The 15,275-nt window shown below is 34.4% G+C and overlaps 1 protein-coding gene across 1 annotated transcript in view; it reads left to right on the top strand.

Moving 5' to 3' along the window:
• APLF (aprataxin and PNKP like factor) overlaps positions 1-13,575 on the top strand; it is a 111,403-nt gene extending 97,828 nt beyond the window's left edge. The window contains exon 10 of the mRNA XM_003793486.3: positions 13,066-13,575. Coding sequence (XP_003793534.1) covers positions 13,066-13,268 — 203 coding nt within the window. The 3' untranslated portion in view covers positions 13,269-13,575. The remainder of the gene's footprint in view (positions 1-13,065) is intronic.
• Positions 13,576-15,275: the final 1,700 nt, after the last annotated feature.

Genomic DNA, 15,275 nt, shown 5'->3' with positions numbered 1-15,275 from the left:
CTCTTAGGATTTCCTTTGTTTTAATGTACCTGAAAATAGTATTTCAGACTGGCCTGAATGATAATTGACTTCTGTAACTAAAAAAGTCCAGTGTTGAGACTGGATTTAGATAAGATTTATTGTTTTGGTTGGTATCATTAATAATGTCCCCAAGAAACCAATCTGCTTCCATCATTCTGTCTTTAGAGGGCCTCATTACCATTCCAAGGCTGGCTCCTCTCCCACGTGGGACTATATGCATCCTCATTCAGCTGGGACCATAAGCACCCATGTTTATATCTAAGGAGGGTGGGGACAGAGACATGGAGAGAGATGAACAACTTTGACTTTCATGATTTCTGGGAAGAATCTTAAAATTTGCTCCTTTTACTGGCCTAGATCACATTCTTTTTTTTCTTTTTTTAATAGTTTCAGGTTAATTGAAGGTACAAAGAATTAGGTTACAATGTTTGCATTTGTTAGGTAAAGTCCCTCTCTAGATGCATTTTTACCCATGTACCAACCACTGTGGCCACTGATCAGTTTGTATCACTTCTGAAACCAGGGTAGAGTTACCTTCATCAGAACCACAGGGATCTCCAATAGAAACTAAAGCTATGAAGAAACGTGAGGGGGAGGATAAACATCAGAGAAGCAGCCCTCAAATGTCCATCTGTCCTATTTACATCCATCCATTTTACCTTCTGTGTTCCTTGCTTCTGAACTCTTTAACAAGATGCGACTTTTTCATATCACTTATACTACATTTATACAGAGGCCAATTCACCACATATTATTTCTGTCCAGAGAGTGAGAGTATAAAATGCATACTCTCAAGGCTATGTTACTTGCATTTATATGTGGTATGTGTATTCATACAACCAACTCATAATCAAGTGATGAAAATAATTAATTTCACTATAAGGGAATTCCATTTACTATTTTTTACTGAAACATACTTTAGTGCTTTAGTATTTTAGACTTCTATCCCTAACTGAGATAAAATAGTATGTTATATTTTCTTTACTCGGACTATATCTAATAATATAGTATTTATGGTTGTTAAAGTATCTTCCTTTCCTGTAAATAAAGTAATAATATTAGATTAAAGCCATATTATTGACAAATTTATAGCATTGTCCTATGAAAGGGAATTTAGCACATTTGTACAACTTTATAGAAATCAGAATTATTTATCTAAAACCATGAATATGAATATGTATCCTATAGCATAGCTTAGAAAGGCAGTTTTTTTAAAAAAGTATAGATATTTTAAAGCAATGAGTTTAAGGCTATAAATGTAGCCCTATACTTCTAATGTACTTTCAAGAGTTGTTATATGTCAAAATAGTCAGAACATCTCCTCCTCTTACAAAATCTATAAATTGAGAGTCTCAAGTATTTCAAATATTAAATGTTTAGGTATCATTGCATTTCCTAATTTAGAGATCTCAAACACTGAATTCTAGCACACTTACTTTTCTTATACCTCAAATCCTTAAAGCTTACTTAATACCCCAAATCTTAATCTCATGTATGTATTGATTCATTTATTCACACATGCATTTATTCATTTATGTCTTCCATGTGAGCTAAGGTCCCAACAGAGGAGAACCAGCTCATGTTCTGCCTGCTTGTGGTGAGATCCTGGAAGGAAGGGAAGGAGCACTTTCTGCTGGGAATTATCAGGGTATATTTGATGTAGGGATGTTAAGTTAAATTCTGCTTTAAGGTGGTAAGATTTCAGTCATCTTTGTTTCTTAGCTTTGTGGTGGCTGAGTATGGGGCAGCCCAGACAAAGTGAATAATAAATCAATCAAGGACATCAAGGTAGAGATGTTGTGGTTGGAGTTAGCAAGTGCATCAGTTTAGCTGATGTAGAGAGGATGATTAGTTACTGAGGATGATACTGAAAGGGTGTATTGAGGCCAGGTTATGGAAGCACTCAAAGCCCAGACCAAAGATGTGGGTACTTTGGTAGATAATGGTAAGCAAGTGTTTTACCAGAGTCAAACTGGATGATGAACAATCTGAATTAGAGCTGGGAAGACCTTTGGGGATCAGTTAGGTTGTTGAGTAAGGAGCCAGATCTACGTAGAGTGGCCATCATGAAAGTGGAAAGGTAGAATTGGATACAAGAGGAAGAATCAAGAGGATTTACCAACTGATTTGGTATGGTATCGGGGCTGAGGTATGGTAAAGGAAATAGGAATGGGTCAGGATTATACTACAGTTTTCAGAACACTGGAAGTGGCATTTACACATAACAGAGATTAGAAGGATAACTAGGTAGGTATTTTTGTGTTTTTGTTTTAACTTAACCATACTGAATTTGAGGTTAGGGTATCATAACTACATAACAAAACAATACAATTATTAATACAGTAATTTCTGGCATGTAATACCTCAGACACTTCCATCTGTAGACTTCTTCATACATACCATGATTTATATAGTCATTCTCTTTTTTATAGGTTTGACTGCTGTCTTGTATATCTATCTAATTGGTTTAAAATTTTGCTTTTTGTACTTTTGTAGAATACTCCAGTTTTAGCACAGAATGTTAAATGCAAGAGTAACCAGTGCCACGAAAATTTTGTTTTATACTTTCTTAAAAACCTTACCTGTTGACAGTATTTTAAAAAAATTATCATTAATGTTTTATCATCTGAATACTGGAGTCATTCTTTCTGGCCTTCATCATCATGTGATGCCCATTATTCTAGGTAATTAGTACTGTTACTGGCTAAAAATTTAGAATGTTCCATTGACAGATACTTTAATATTTCCCTATTTCTACAATAATATACATATATGTACATATATATATATACATTTTCCCCCAGAAGTTAAAACCAAAAGTTCTAGAAAGAAAGCTATTAAGAAGGGATAGGGAGACTTAAATGAGATTCTATAAATTGCTGCTTAGTGTGGAAAAAGCTGAGAGAATATGAAATATGAGAAAACCTGGTACAATAATATTTTCAAGAAATAGTATACAAACTGCTTTCCCAAAGCTAAAATTGAATACCCACTATTTGCTTGGTGTGTTATACTATACATAGTAAATTTCTATCTTTAGAGATACTGGGCCAAAATATTTCTTAATTTAATAAAAAATAACATCCTAGGCTCGGCGCCTATAGCTCAACCGGCTAAGGCGCCAGCCACGTACACCTAAGGTGGCGGGTTCGAATCCCCAGCCCGGACCTGCCAAACAACAATGACGGCTGCAACCAAAAAATAGCCGGGCGTTGTGGCGGGCGCCTGTGGTCCCAGCTACTTGGGAGGCAGAGGCAGGAGACTCGCTTGAGCCCAGGAGTTGGAGGTTGCTGTGAGCTGTAATGCCACGGCACTCTGCCCAGGGGGACAGCTTGAGGCTCTGTCTCAAAAAAAAAAATAAAATAAAATAAAATAAAAAAATAACATCCTAGTTAGTCCTGAGATTTAATGAAAAATACAAGAAAATAAAACATGAAGAATTATCACTGTTAAGCTGTTAATATAAAATGAAATATCTCCCATCTTCTTAAGTTTTAATACCAGCAAACTAATAGTCAGCAATTGGAAAAGATCTTTGCTCCATGCAAAGTCAGCATTTCTTCCAACATGCTTTTGACACAGTGGACTCTCCAGTAGCTCTGCAGATTTAGATCTTGGGATAAGAATTGACAGTGACATTTTTAAATTGTAGAAGAAATATTAGATTAAAAAATTTGAGTTGTCATTCTCATATTACAAATCCTTCCACATAAATAGAAAAGCTAGAAAGTATCATATCCTAATACCATATAGTTAATAAAATGTTGTTTGAAAAATGTTAAAAAAAAAGAGTGTATTACTTTTTCTAAAAGTTATTTTTCATCATGGCAGTTTAGTGTTAGGCATCAGTTTTTACAAATAAGTGATAACTTATATACTTCGTGTTGCCTTCAAGCTGCCAATCCCTGTCCCCACTTCATGTTACTTCATTGATTCATAGAAAAAGGAATATATCTGCTTTGGCCTTAAAATTAGAATTTGGATGTTAGAAAGAATCTTTGAAATCATTTAATTATTTTGATTTGTAGTTTAAAAAAAAAAAACTCCATTAGGTTAAGCAATTTGTTCATTATCATGGGCTTGTTTATGACACACATAGTTGCACTTCTACCCTCTGGTCGAGTTCTCCTTCTCTTAAGCCATGCTGGGTTTTTTTTTTTTTTTCAACACAAAATTCTCTTTAATAAGAAAAGCACAGGCTCCATTTTGCAGTTTTTTGCTTTCTACCTAAGTTTATGGATTTGAAATTATTAGTGACATCTCTTGGAAATACAATTCAGTCCAGATTCCACTCCATCACAAAAATATATCAAAATGATTATGCAGTTTACAAATAACACAGATATGGGAACTAAATACCAATTAGAGGAATAGAATAAAAGAATTTTGTGGCTTACAGAGTCTTTTTGCTGGGTGAGAGGGATGGACAACCAAATAAGAACAGCTGTAACTAGCAACAAGAAACCTCTAAGCCTTCTAGGTGAAGACAGAGAAAAAAGATAATTTCCTTAAGCTTTCCATGATTTGGAAACATCTTGATTACAAAATAATCCATAATAATTTCACAAAAGATCTTGGCCAAACAGGACGACTATCAGAATCAAAATGGAGTCACTAAAAAAAAAACGCAAGCAAATACAGCTGAGTACAAAAGTACTGCTAAGAAGACATTTTCCCAAATGTTGAAATTTGGGGAAATGTTGACCTAAATAATACATGGAGACACTCTCTGAAATAAAAGATATTTATTTGAGAATAGAGCATTTAATGGATATGTATATGTCATCATAAATCATGCATTTAGTTGGGGGAGGTAAAGGTTTTTAAAGAAAAATGAAAATGATTGCATAATTGTTTTAAAATAATTTTCCTTGGCTATAAAAATTAATAACAAGGGTGATTGCATTTCAAGACTGAACAGGCAATTAGTTGTTGGGAAAATGTCTTTGTAGAAGTATTTTTTGTATATTTGGACTTCGTGTAAATTTGTAGGTTTTGTACAGTCTTTTTGTTATCAGACATTTAACTATGAGAAACTTGTCTTTATGGCATTCTTTAGCTCTATTTGTTGGGTTTTTTAAAAATACTAGTGACTCCATTTTGATTCTGATAGTCCTCCTGTTTGACCAAGATCTTTTGTGAAATTATTATGGATTATTTTGTAATTAAGATGTCTTTTGATGTCATGATAGACCTGTGCTGTTTGGTCTTGTTTTATGTTGAAGTAAGTGATTGGTGACTAGGAGTCAATATCAAAACCCTTTTAGTCACTTTGTTTATTTTATTTTATTTTATTTTGAGACAGAGTCTCACTGTGTCACCCTCAGTAGAGTGCTATCACGTCACAGCTCACAGCAACCTCAAACTCTTGGGCTGAGGCGATTCTCTTGCCTCAGCCTCCCAAGTAGCTGGGACTATAGGCGCCTGCCACAATGCCTGGCTATTTTTTGTTGTAGTTGTCATTGTTGTTTAGCTGACCCGGGCCAGGCTCAAACCCGCCAGCCTTGGTGCATGTGGCTGGCGCCATAACCATTGTGCTATGGATGCCAAGCCACCTTTTAGTCACTTTTAAGTAATAAGAAAGATTAAAGGGACTGGATCTCAAGCTAAGTCTATTTAGAGTCTATTAACAAGTTTAATAAAATAAAACTGTAAGATTTTAAGTTATATGAAAAGTTTATTAGAAATATTTACCTCAACTAATTTACCTAGTTTATTTTTCATAAATTATTTATGAGAACTGAGATATTATACAAAATTATTCATTATTTTGAGTTGTTTTTTGTCAAGCATTTTTGTAGGCTATTTATTTAAGTGAGAACCAAATCAGTGGTTTTCAACTTTTTATATCTCATGGCATTCTGGAACCTATAGTTAAATTTCCACAGCACACTTAAATTATGCAGATCAAAAGAAGAGTTAAAAAAAGTATATGCTTATTACTGGGCCTTGAATTTCTGTCAAAAATAATTTAATTAATGATTTTTAAAAATTTTCTTGGCACCTCTGAGATCTTCTCATAGTACATCAGTGTGCCATGGCACACCAGTTAAAAATCATTGACCTAAATGTTAAACGGATGGGTATTTTATTGATTACTCAGAAGATACAGCTGTTTTTATTAAGCCAATGTTAAATTAGTCATATATTTAAAAAATTACACAAAGATTCTTTCAGGCTGGATTTATACTTTTATTAACATATCCTTTGTGTTAAACACTTACCACTTTAAAACATCTATCAGAGACAAATCTAAAACTCTCTGACCCAGGCACAAAAGTATATTGACAATGTTGAAGATATTGTTATTATTATTTTATTGATGATTTTTAAATGTGCTCATTTTTTGAAGATCTATTTAACTCATGTGAACTAAAAAGTATTTGGGTTAATTATTACGTATTTTATATTTTGTGTGTATACTCATTTATCTATATAGAATTTTTTAAGGGATTTTTGACTATGTTAGATTTTATTATGTCCACTCAGTGTATCACCTAATATATGAACATATCTATAAACACATTTAAACACACAGATATTTATGTTTGTTTGTGTGGCCACATAGAGAATGATAATGTCCATATGCAGTTTTAAATTGCATACAAACTTTATAGCCACCCTGTATATGTATCTTAGAGCTTTTATTTTAGAATTTTTGTCATGAGACAGTAATGAAAATTTAGCAGTTTATAAAAGACAGTTCAATCTAAATTATATTTTTTATAAAATTGGAACCTGTTTATGTGACTAAACTTTGTCTTGTTTGGTAAGTTAATGAGGGCTGTGGACCAAAATTGTGGGTAGTTTTTATGACTGTTTAATTTTTTAAAAAACCTTTTTTGTTTATTTATTTTAAATGAGTTTAGGGTCACATTTTTAAAGTTTACATTTTAGGTAGGACTTGCCAAATTGCATAATAAAAACAAAATCTTTAACCTTGAATTAGGAATAAAGTTATATTTTGTTTAATGGTCAAATTTGTTTGATTAAAAAATCTAAGCATGAAAGAATTTTAGCAGTTTTTTTTTGGGGGGGGCTTAATTTTGGCCTTTATATAGCAGAAAAAAACAAAACTTTTATGTTGGACAGAAAGGCCACATATTAATTATTCTAAGCTCAAGATTTTGCCCTATTTGATGTGAGAGCCTACCTTTTATAAACATATTTTTAGTTATTTTTACATTTATTTTAAATTACATGCTATTAGTATACACAGTTATTATTCAGGCAAACCTAAATTATTTTTAATAGGAATCTAGGTTACTGGTTATCATGGAGTTGTTGCAATTTGTAAAGCCATGAATTTGAAAGCCCTTTAATACTTTATTTTCTTTAGATCTTGTCTGAGATGTTAGAAGTAGTCAGTTTTATTGCAGCACCAATAGAAAAGTCAGCAGATTCAAATTAGGCTGGAAAAAAACCCAGAGAACTTAGAAAACTCAATATGCTAACGTTATAGTTGTAGGTTTTTTGAATGATATTCATTTGAGCTGAATTTTTCTTGATAAAATTTTATTCTGCATTTTCAAAATGTGTATAAGAATGGATCATAATAGACAGCTGGCTATAGTCCTACAAAACTCAGCACGTCTTAATGTTTGAGAATCCCAGTTTGGTTTTTTATTAATCTCTCAAGTGCAAAGAAAATGTTATAAATCCTGGGAGAGAATATCAGGGGTTTTCTCTGGGTTTTAGATGGTGGTGACTACTGGCTTTTAATTAGCCATCAAAGGCTCACCATTGAGAATGCTTAGTTTTGCTTTCAGAAGATTTTTAGAAACTAAGAGAAAACATTCACACCATATCAAAAGAAATCAAGAAAAGAGCCTTTACAAAATTTTAACTGAGGCACTAGATCAAATAAAATGTTAAACTAGGTGTCCAGACTAACCTGAAAATAAATTTACCAGAAAAGATATGTCTCACAAAGTATAAATTCTGTTGAAACCAAGAAAACTCAATTCAGAAAGACACTTATCTTCTGAATTGAGGGACTTACCAGAAAAGGCAAAAAGCCTTTTATTATGCTAGGAGAAATGTATTTTCTTTATTAAAGTGGCCATATCCAAACTACATTCCAAATATATCAAAAAGCCCCTTTCAAATGAGGGCAGCTCAGCCTGAGAGAAGCTGCACCAAGGTGAGCTGTGATGGAGGAAGTTCAAAGGGTTGTCAGGTGAGGAGCACGCAGTTTCCAGCAATCGCTGATTACTTCAAATAGTGCTACTTGCCAGATCCCACTCTTCACACCGTATATGATAACGTAAATAACAAACAGAGAAAGGTTCTCTAAAACAAAAGACACTTCTTAGGAAATAGAGCATTGTGATGGGAATGTGCATGTCATAGTTAAACATGTTTGTTTCCTGTGCTTGCTTCAGTCACCTTTCACCAAAATGGCACTCTCTGTGCAATACTGGGATCATGGCTTGGGATCTACTATGATGTACCTCCTCATACCCGAGTTGTCTACTTTTCTAACTAAAAACCTTCCTTGTATGAGAAGCTTTCTTTGAAATTTTTTGTATAACAAAGAGTGATATAGAAAGTTTTATGGGAACTTTAATAGTTTCATTACTTTATTTTTGAGACAAAGTCTCATTTTGTAGCTGAGGCTGGAGTGCCGTGGCATCAGCCTAGCTCACAGCAGCCTCAAACTCCTAGGCTCAAGTAGCTGGGTACACAAGCACCCAGCACCACACCCAACTAGTTTTTCTATTTCTAGTAGAGATGGGTTCTTGTTCTTGCTCAGGCTGGTCTCAAACTCCTGAGCTCAAGCAGTCCTCCTGCCTCAGTCTCCCAGAGTGCTAGGATTACAGATGAAAGCCACCACACCTGGCTTAGTAGTTTCATTACTTTAAATTCAGATACCACACTAGGTGCTTTGGTTTGCCTAGTTAGACAATAAATGCATACTCTCACCCCCCCCCCAATGTTCTCTAATCCCTTTTTGTATAAAAGCATATTAACGTTTATGGTAAAAGCAGACATTTTCTTCCTTGGTTCGATGCTAGTCATATTTATTTCAGAACCTTTCTTCCTGAGATTGTTCCCACAATTCAGGAACTCATGTAATAATTTAAATCAACAAGTTCATGGATTCAGAGCATTTTCTAAGTAAGAAAAGTTTCATTTCTTTCTTAACCAAGTTATTCTAAAAGGCAGAAACAGACACTTCTCTAAAAATACCTTCAGAATTTGCTAATGATTACAAAAAGGGAAATTCTCATCTAGGTAGCATTTGTGTTATATAATATTTAAAGTCATTAATTGAGTTTGCTACAAGAGAATCTATTATTTAATTCATTCCACAAAGACAATCACATCAGCACTTAAAACTCTGGTAAGGAGGAGGGTCTACATGACACCACTAACAAAGGACACAGAGCTGAATTCCAGAGCTGACTTTGCACTCATGTTAGCACTTTGGCTCTTCCCTTGCTTTCACTGAAAATACAGTTAAAGTACCTGTTCATTTGAAATAAAATGAATAACACTTGACTACCAGTTCTACATCAAGTCCTTTTACAGATGATTTTGTTAGATACTAGACTTCTGTTTAAAGAACACAAATGTGTAAAAGTAAACCTCAATTGTAAATGATGATAATTACATAGTATAAACGAGTTTTTGAGGAAACAGTTGAGATTCTTCTGATTAATATGAGTATGTTCAATAAGTTGCTTAAGATTCCAGGTGTCATTGAGGCTTAAAGTTCTGTCATTTAGCAAATACAAGTCTTTTATGCAGTTCATAGTACTAAATACTGCCTGGGCTAGTGATCAAAACTGTAAGCTAAAATAAGAAGGGTTTCTGTAAAACTAAAAATGTTCATTAGTTGATTTGCAAATGGTTTATTTATCCATTGATACATTCAACAAATATATTTATTAAGTGTCATCTACATGGTAAGTACTGTTGTAGGAGCTGAGGATACAGCAGAAATAAAGCCCTGTAGCAAAGCAAGGGAAGAACCAAAGTGCTAACATGAGTGCAAAGTCAGCTCTGTGTCCTTTGTTGGTGGTGTCATGTAGACCATCCTTACCAGAGTTTTAAGTGCTGATGTGATGATTGTCTTTGTGGAATGAATTTTGCGAAGGCACATATAAACAATTATACCGTGTCATGTAATGGTAACTGCAAAGAAGAGAGATAAAGCTGTGTAAGAGGATAGAATAGTAGGGGTGCTTATGGGGGAAGGGGAGCACCATTTCAGATAGGATAGCGAATGACACACTGTGACAGTTGACATGAGAGCAGAAGCCTGAAGGAGGGAGCAAGCCAGGCAATTATCTGAGGAGGAATATGCCAGGCAGCAGGAACAGTGAATTTAGAAACCCTGGCAAGGATCATGCTTGGAGTGTTCTAGGAGCAGCAAAAAACAGTAGACTTGGAACAAAGAAAGTAAACAAAGGGTGGTAATGAGAAGAAATCAGAAAAACTAACCATTTGTGTAGGCTCTGAGAAGCTAAAACCTGCAGTCAGGACTTTAGGTTTTATTTAGAGTGAGAGAGAAAGATATTGGAAGATTTTTCTGGCTGTTTTGTAGAGGATAGAATGGAAGCAAGGAAGCCAGTTTGGAGGCTGTTGTGTCCAGGAAGAAGATGGTAGTGTTTGGACCAGGAGGTTAGAATGTGAGAGTGGATTTGACGATGTGAATGTTACTTTTTTTGCATTATTATTATTATTACTCAATATTTCATTGCAGCAATCGTCTGATTTCTTTTCTGAATGTATTTATCTTTGTTCATTCTTTATGAGGTTTTTGTTTCTAATCCTTATCTTAAACATTGTTATTGCTATTAAATTTTAAGCCTTTTTGATTTTGTGAAGGCAAAAAGTAGAAACCCAATAAACATATGTGGTGTGTAAAAAAAAAAAAAAGCATGTGAGAATGGGTGTGGTGAGAAGTGGTGAATATACCTGGTAGGTGAAGCCTGTAGGATCACCTGACATATTGAATGTTGGGTTTTCAGAAAGGTGTATTCAAGTAGGACTCCAAGATTTTTTTACTAAAATAAGTAGGAGATTGGATGGCTGGAGAAGTCATGTATTCAAAACTAATAAGAACATGACCAGATTTGGAGAAGCAACTCAAAGAGTTATGTTTTGGAAATGGTATGTTCCAGATCTTTATAAGTCATCTAAGTTGGGATGATACGTAGGTAGTTAGATTAATGAATCTGGAATTCAGAGCAGTAGATCATGCTTAAAATGTAAATTTAGGAATGTAGGATATAAAACTGGGTAGAATCATCTAAGGAGTGAGTTAGACAAGAGGTCCCAGCCTGAATCATGGTCACCCCAACATTCAGAGGTGAGGAAGATCAGCAAAGAAGACTGAGAAGGAGCAGCCAGTCAGCTGAGAGAAGAACCTGAAGTTGTTTCAGCTTTATTGCCATATTTCTTATGAGTCTCGCAAAGACAATTTGTGAATCAGAAAGAAAACCATTTATTGAGATTGTCATTAATGCCTGCTATATGGGAATGTGAACTCATGTCTTGCAAAAAGAGTTATGTAGATGGGGTACTACCAAGAGAAAATAGTCAAGAATAGAGATATTGATGTTCTTTCCCCTCGCTCCCTCGCCTGAAAACTAGCCTCCAAATGTTTCTTAAATGCATTTTATCATTAAAAAAATATGAGGAATTGTGATTAGCTAGACATAAAACATGCCCTTGTGATTTGCAGGAGATAAGATACATATACAGATAAAAGTAATGCAAGGTTTCCCTTAAACTGGTGTGCTTCCTACTCCATGCTAATGAGAATTGTGTAAGTTATTATATAGGCTTTTTAGCCATGGCTACCAAAAAATGGGGAGAAATTTGATTCTTAGTTTATAATAATTATATTAAAACTTGAAGTTAACAGACATATATTCTGTTTTTCCCTTTTAGTTTCTACTTTTGTATTTTATTATTATTATAATAATTATAAACTATCTCAAATATTCTCTTTATTTGAGTTATAACCCAATTTAAGTGTATTGGATTATAGGAGTTAAAAGGACAGATACATTACTTCCTTTGTCATTCTTAGATTTTTCCCTTCATCAAGTCCCTTGACTTCCATTTAAATGTAGCTATATGTTGCATGTGAACATTTTAGAAAGATGTTAACCAGAGCATACAAAGTACAGCCATTAATATTTTTAACCTATACATTTGCTGTTTATTAGGTATTGTTCTCTGACATTCAGAAGACTTTGTAAAATCTAGTTTTTTAAAAAATATTTCACATTGTCCTAGAGTCTCTTGCTGCCTTATTTTAAACCAAATCTGTTACTCACTGTGGAAAGAATTAAAACAGAGTGGGACATGGGAAGAAATGAATTTATAAACAGATAAATTCTGATATTATAATATTTAGATATCTACAGATTTTAATAGTTGTTACCATTGCAATCCTAGCCTCATTGACACATGACCTTTAAGAATATCTTAGACTTATAAAACTATACTTTCTGAAGTGCCTAAACTCATGTGTTGTCATTTGATCACAGCCCTGGTGTGTCAGTCAGCTTTTCCTGGTGTCTAACAATAAGTATATTTCTCCTTCCTATTGTAGCTGGGAATTGTCTGTGCCCCTGTCCCATGTGTGTCATCATCCTGGAATTCAGGCTGAGGGATCAGCCCCTATATGGGACATGCTTTTCTGGTGGCAGAGGGAGAACAGCTTCTTTTTGGAAGTGGCACATGCTGCTTTCACTTAGATTGCTTTGGCCACTCATATAATCATATCGCAGGAAAGGCAGTGAATAACTAGGACAAGAATACATCCTGCCACATAGGAAGATAGGGGATCATGAACATGATTATGATACTATTAAGGAACTGCCATTATGAATCTTAAGGAGCATTTTCTTCTCAGGATCCTCAAGTTAGAATCTTAAACAATAAACATCATTTTAGTGCCCTTTATAGAAATTTGTAGTGGTAAGCTACATATTCACAAAATGTATTCTTTAGACAGAAAGACGTTTTACAGTAGGACCCAATCTCATGTTGATTGATGTGTACTAATCTAATGTTTTTCAGTGAGAAATATTTCAGAAGAAGATAATGATGATGTTGGGCACCCCGATGAGTATGACCAGAATGACAGCTTCATAGATGATGAGGAAGAATATGAGCCAACAGACGAAGATTCTGAATGGGAACCAGAAAAGGAAGACCAAGAGGAGGAGGATGTGGAGGAGCTTGTGAAAGAAGCAAAAAAGTTTATGAAAAGGAAAAAGTAACTCTTTCCTGCAAGAATATATGGCTCACATTTACTTTTTCTTTGTGAGAAAAAATTTAGGGACTAAGGGGGTACTCACACAGTATTTTTTTCCTTCTTTTGATAGTTATAACTTTTACTATTGACATTGCAAAGGAAACCATGAAACTTCAGCCCTCAGTATAGTAGGAACTTACTATACTGAAAAAAGTGGAACTTACTTTGTTGCAGGCCTTTTCTGTTTAAAGCATATGGACTTAGGAAGAAGACAGATAAGTTAAAACATAACAATTGATATTTTTCATATAGTATGTTGGTAATAAAAAGTAAAAGATACAAATTGCATAAAACTTTGGTCTCTTTTATTTTTTCCACTAATTGTCTTTATAGAGTACTATGCAAGTATAACCAGGAAAATTACATGATAGGTGGGAAAACATGCCTCTTTGCATAGCTATTGAAGTAGTTTTTCAGGCAGAACCAAACTTTAAAAAAATTAATCTTATGGGTCATTTTCTTCTCATATAATGGCTATTATTTTCTAGTGCCCTAAATGTAAGCTTTGCATTTTCATTTACTACTTTTATTCTTTGGAAGTTGGGGAGATTAGTATCAAATAGATACTGAAAGTAGATTCATATAGAATACAGGAAAGAAATGCTCACCATGGGCAGCACCTGTGGCTCAAGGAGTAGGGCACTGGCCCCATATGCTGGAGGTGGTGGATTCCAACCCAGCCCCAGCCATAAAACTGCAAAAAAAAAAAATGCTCACTATGCCAGGAATGCTGTTTTGTGCCTTACATCTGTAATTTACTGTATGTCTGACTTTAAAGGTAGAACAACCCAAAGAAATTGATATTTTTTCAAGCTAAATTCCTACCTGATTATTGTAATTCCCAGTGTGCTATCTTTATACTGTGGTTATAGAATTAATATTATTTTCTTAAATGATATTATGTTTTCGACTTCAGGTGAAGGTAACAAATTGTTTACCAGTTGAAAGTTCAAGATTCTGGCCTCTTTTATTAAAAAGAAATTACTTATTCTCCAGTTGTATTAATTGTCTTTGTATTTCTGTTCTTTTTTTTTTCTTTTTTTTTTTTGAGACAGAGTCTCACTATGTTACCCTTGGTAGAGTGCTGTGGTTTCACAGCTCACAGCAACCTCAAACTCTTGGGCTTAAGTGATTCTCTTGCCTCAGCCTCCTGAGTAGCTGGGCTCCAGGCTCCAGGCACATACCTGCCAATTGTAGTTGTCGTTGTTGTTTAGCTGGCCCAGGCTGGGTTCGAACCTTCCAGCCTCAGTGTATGTGGCTGGCGCCGTAACCACTGTGCTACAGGTGCTGAGCCTGTATTTCTGTTCCTAAACTACTTTAACTTCTGTAATGCTTAAAGTATAATGCTTCATTTTAGGTGACTTAGAATTTTAATAATATTGTAATCTTTTTTTTTTTTTTTTTTGAGACAGAGTCTCAAGCTATCGCCCTGGGTAAAGTGCTGTGGCATCATAACTGACAGCAACCTCCAACTCTTAGGCTCAAGAAATCTTCTTCCTCGGATTTTCTATTTTTAGTAGAGACAGGGGTCTCACTCTTGCTCAGGCTGGTCTCAAACTTGTGAGCTCAAGCAATCCACCCACCTCGGCCTCCCAGAGTGTTAGGATTACAGGTATGAGCCACTTTGCCTAGCCTAATATTGTAATCTTTAATAGCAGTTGAGTATGTGTACATAAGAGTAGAAGGTATATTTTTAAAATAATATATCACTAAAATAATCCTTGTTAAATACTAATGTTTCCTACTCTAAGGGAACCTAAAAATTTGTATTAAAAGAGCAAGACAGATAAATAATATTGTTTTCTTAGTATCTTTAATCTCTCTCTAAGTGATTACACAATATTAAAATTAACTAAAACTAAAGAAAAGAACAAGATAAATATTTCTCTAAATAGTTACCTATTATCCTGATTTTATCTCTTAATATTACTTGAGAGCTCATTTTTCCCTTCTTTTTTTTTTTTTTTTTTTT

This window comes from Otolemur garnettii, unplaced genomic scaffold (genome assembly GCF_000181295.1).
Source record: "Otolemur garnettii isolate 467f Iridium unplaced genomic scaffold, OtoGar3 scaffold00068, whole genome shotgun sequence".
Lineage (NCBI taxonomy): Eukaryota > Metazoa > Chordata > Mammalia > Primates > Galagidae > Otolemur > Otolemur garnettii.
The sequence above is the reverse complement of the archived record's forward strand: the minus strand, read 5'-3'. Positions and strand labels throughout refer to the sequence as shown.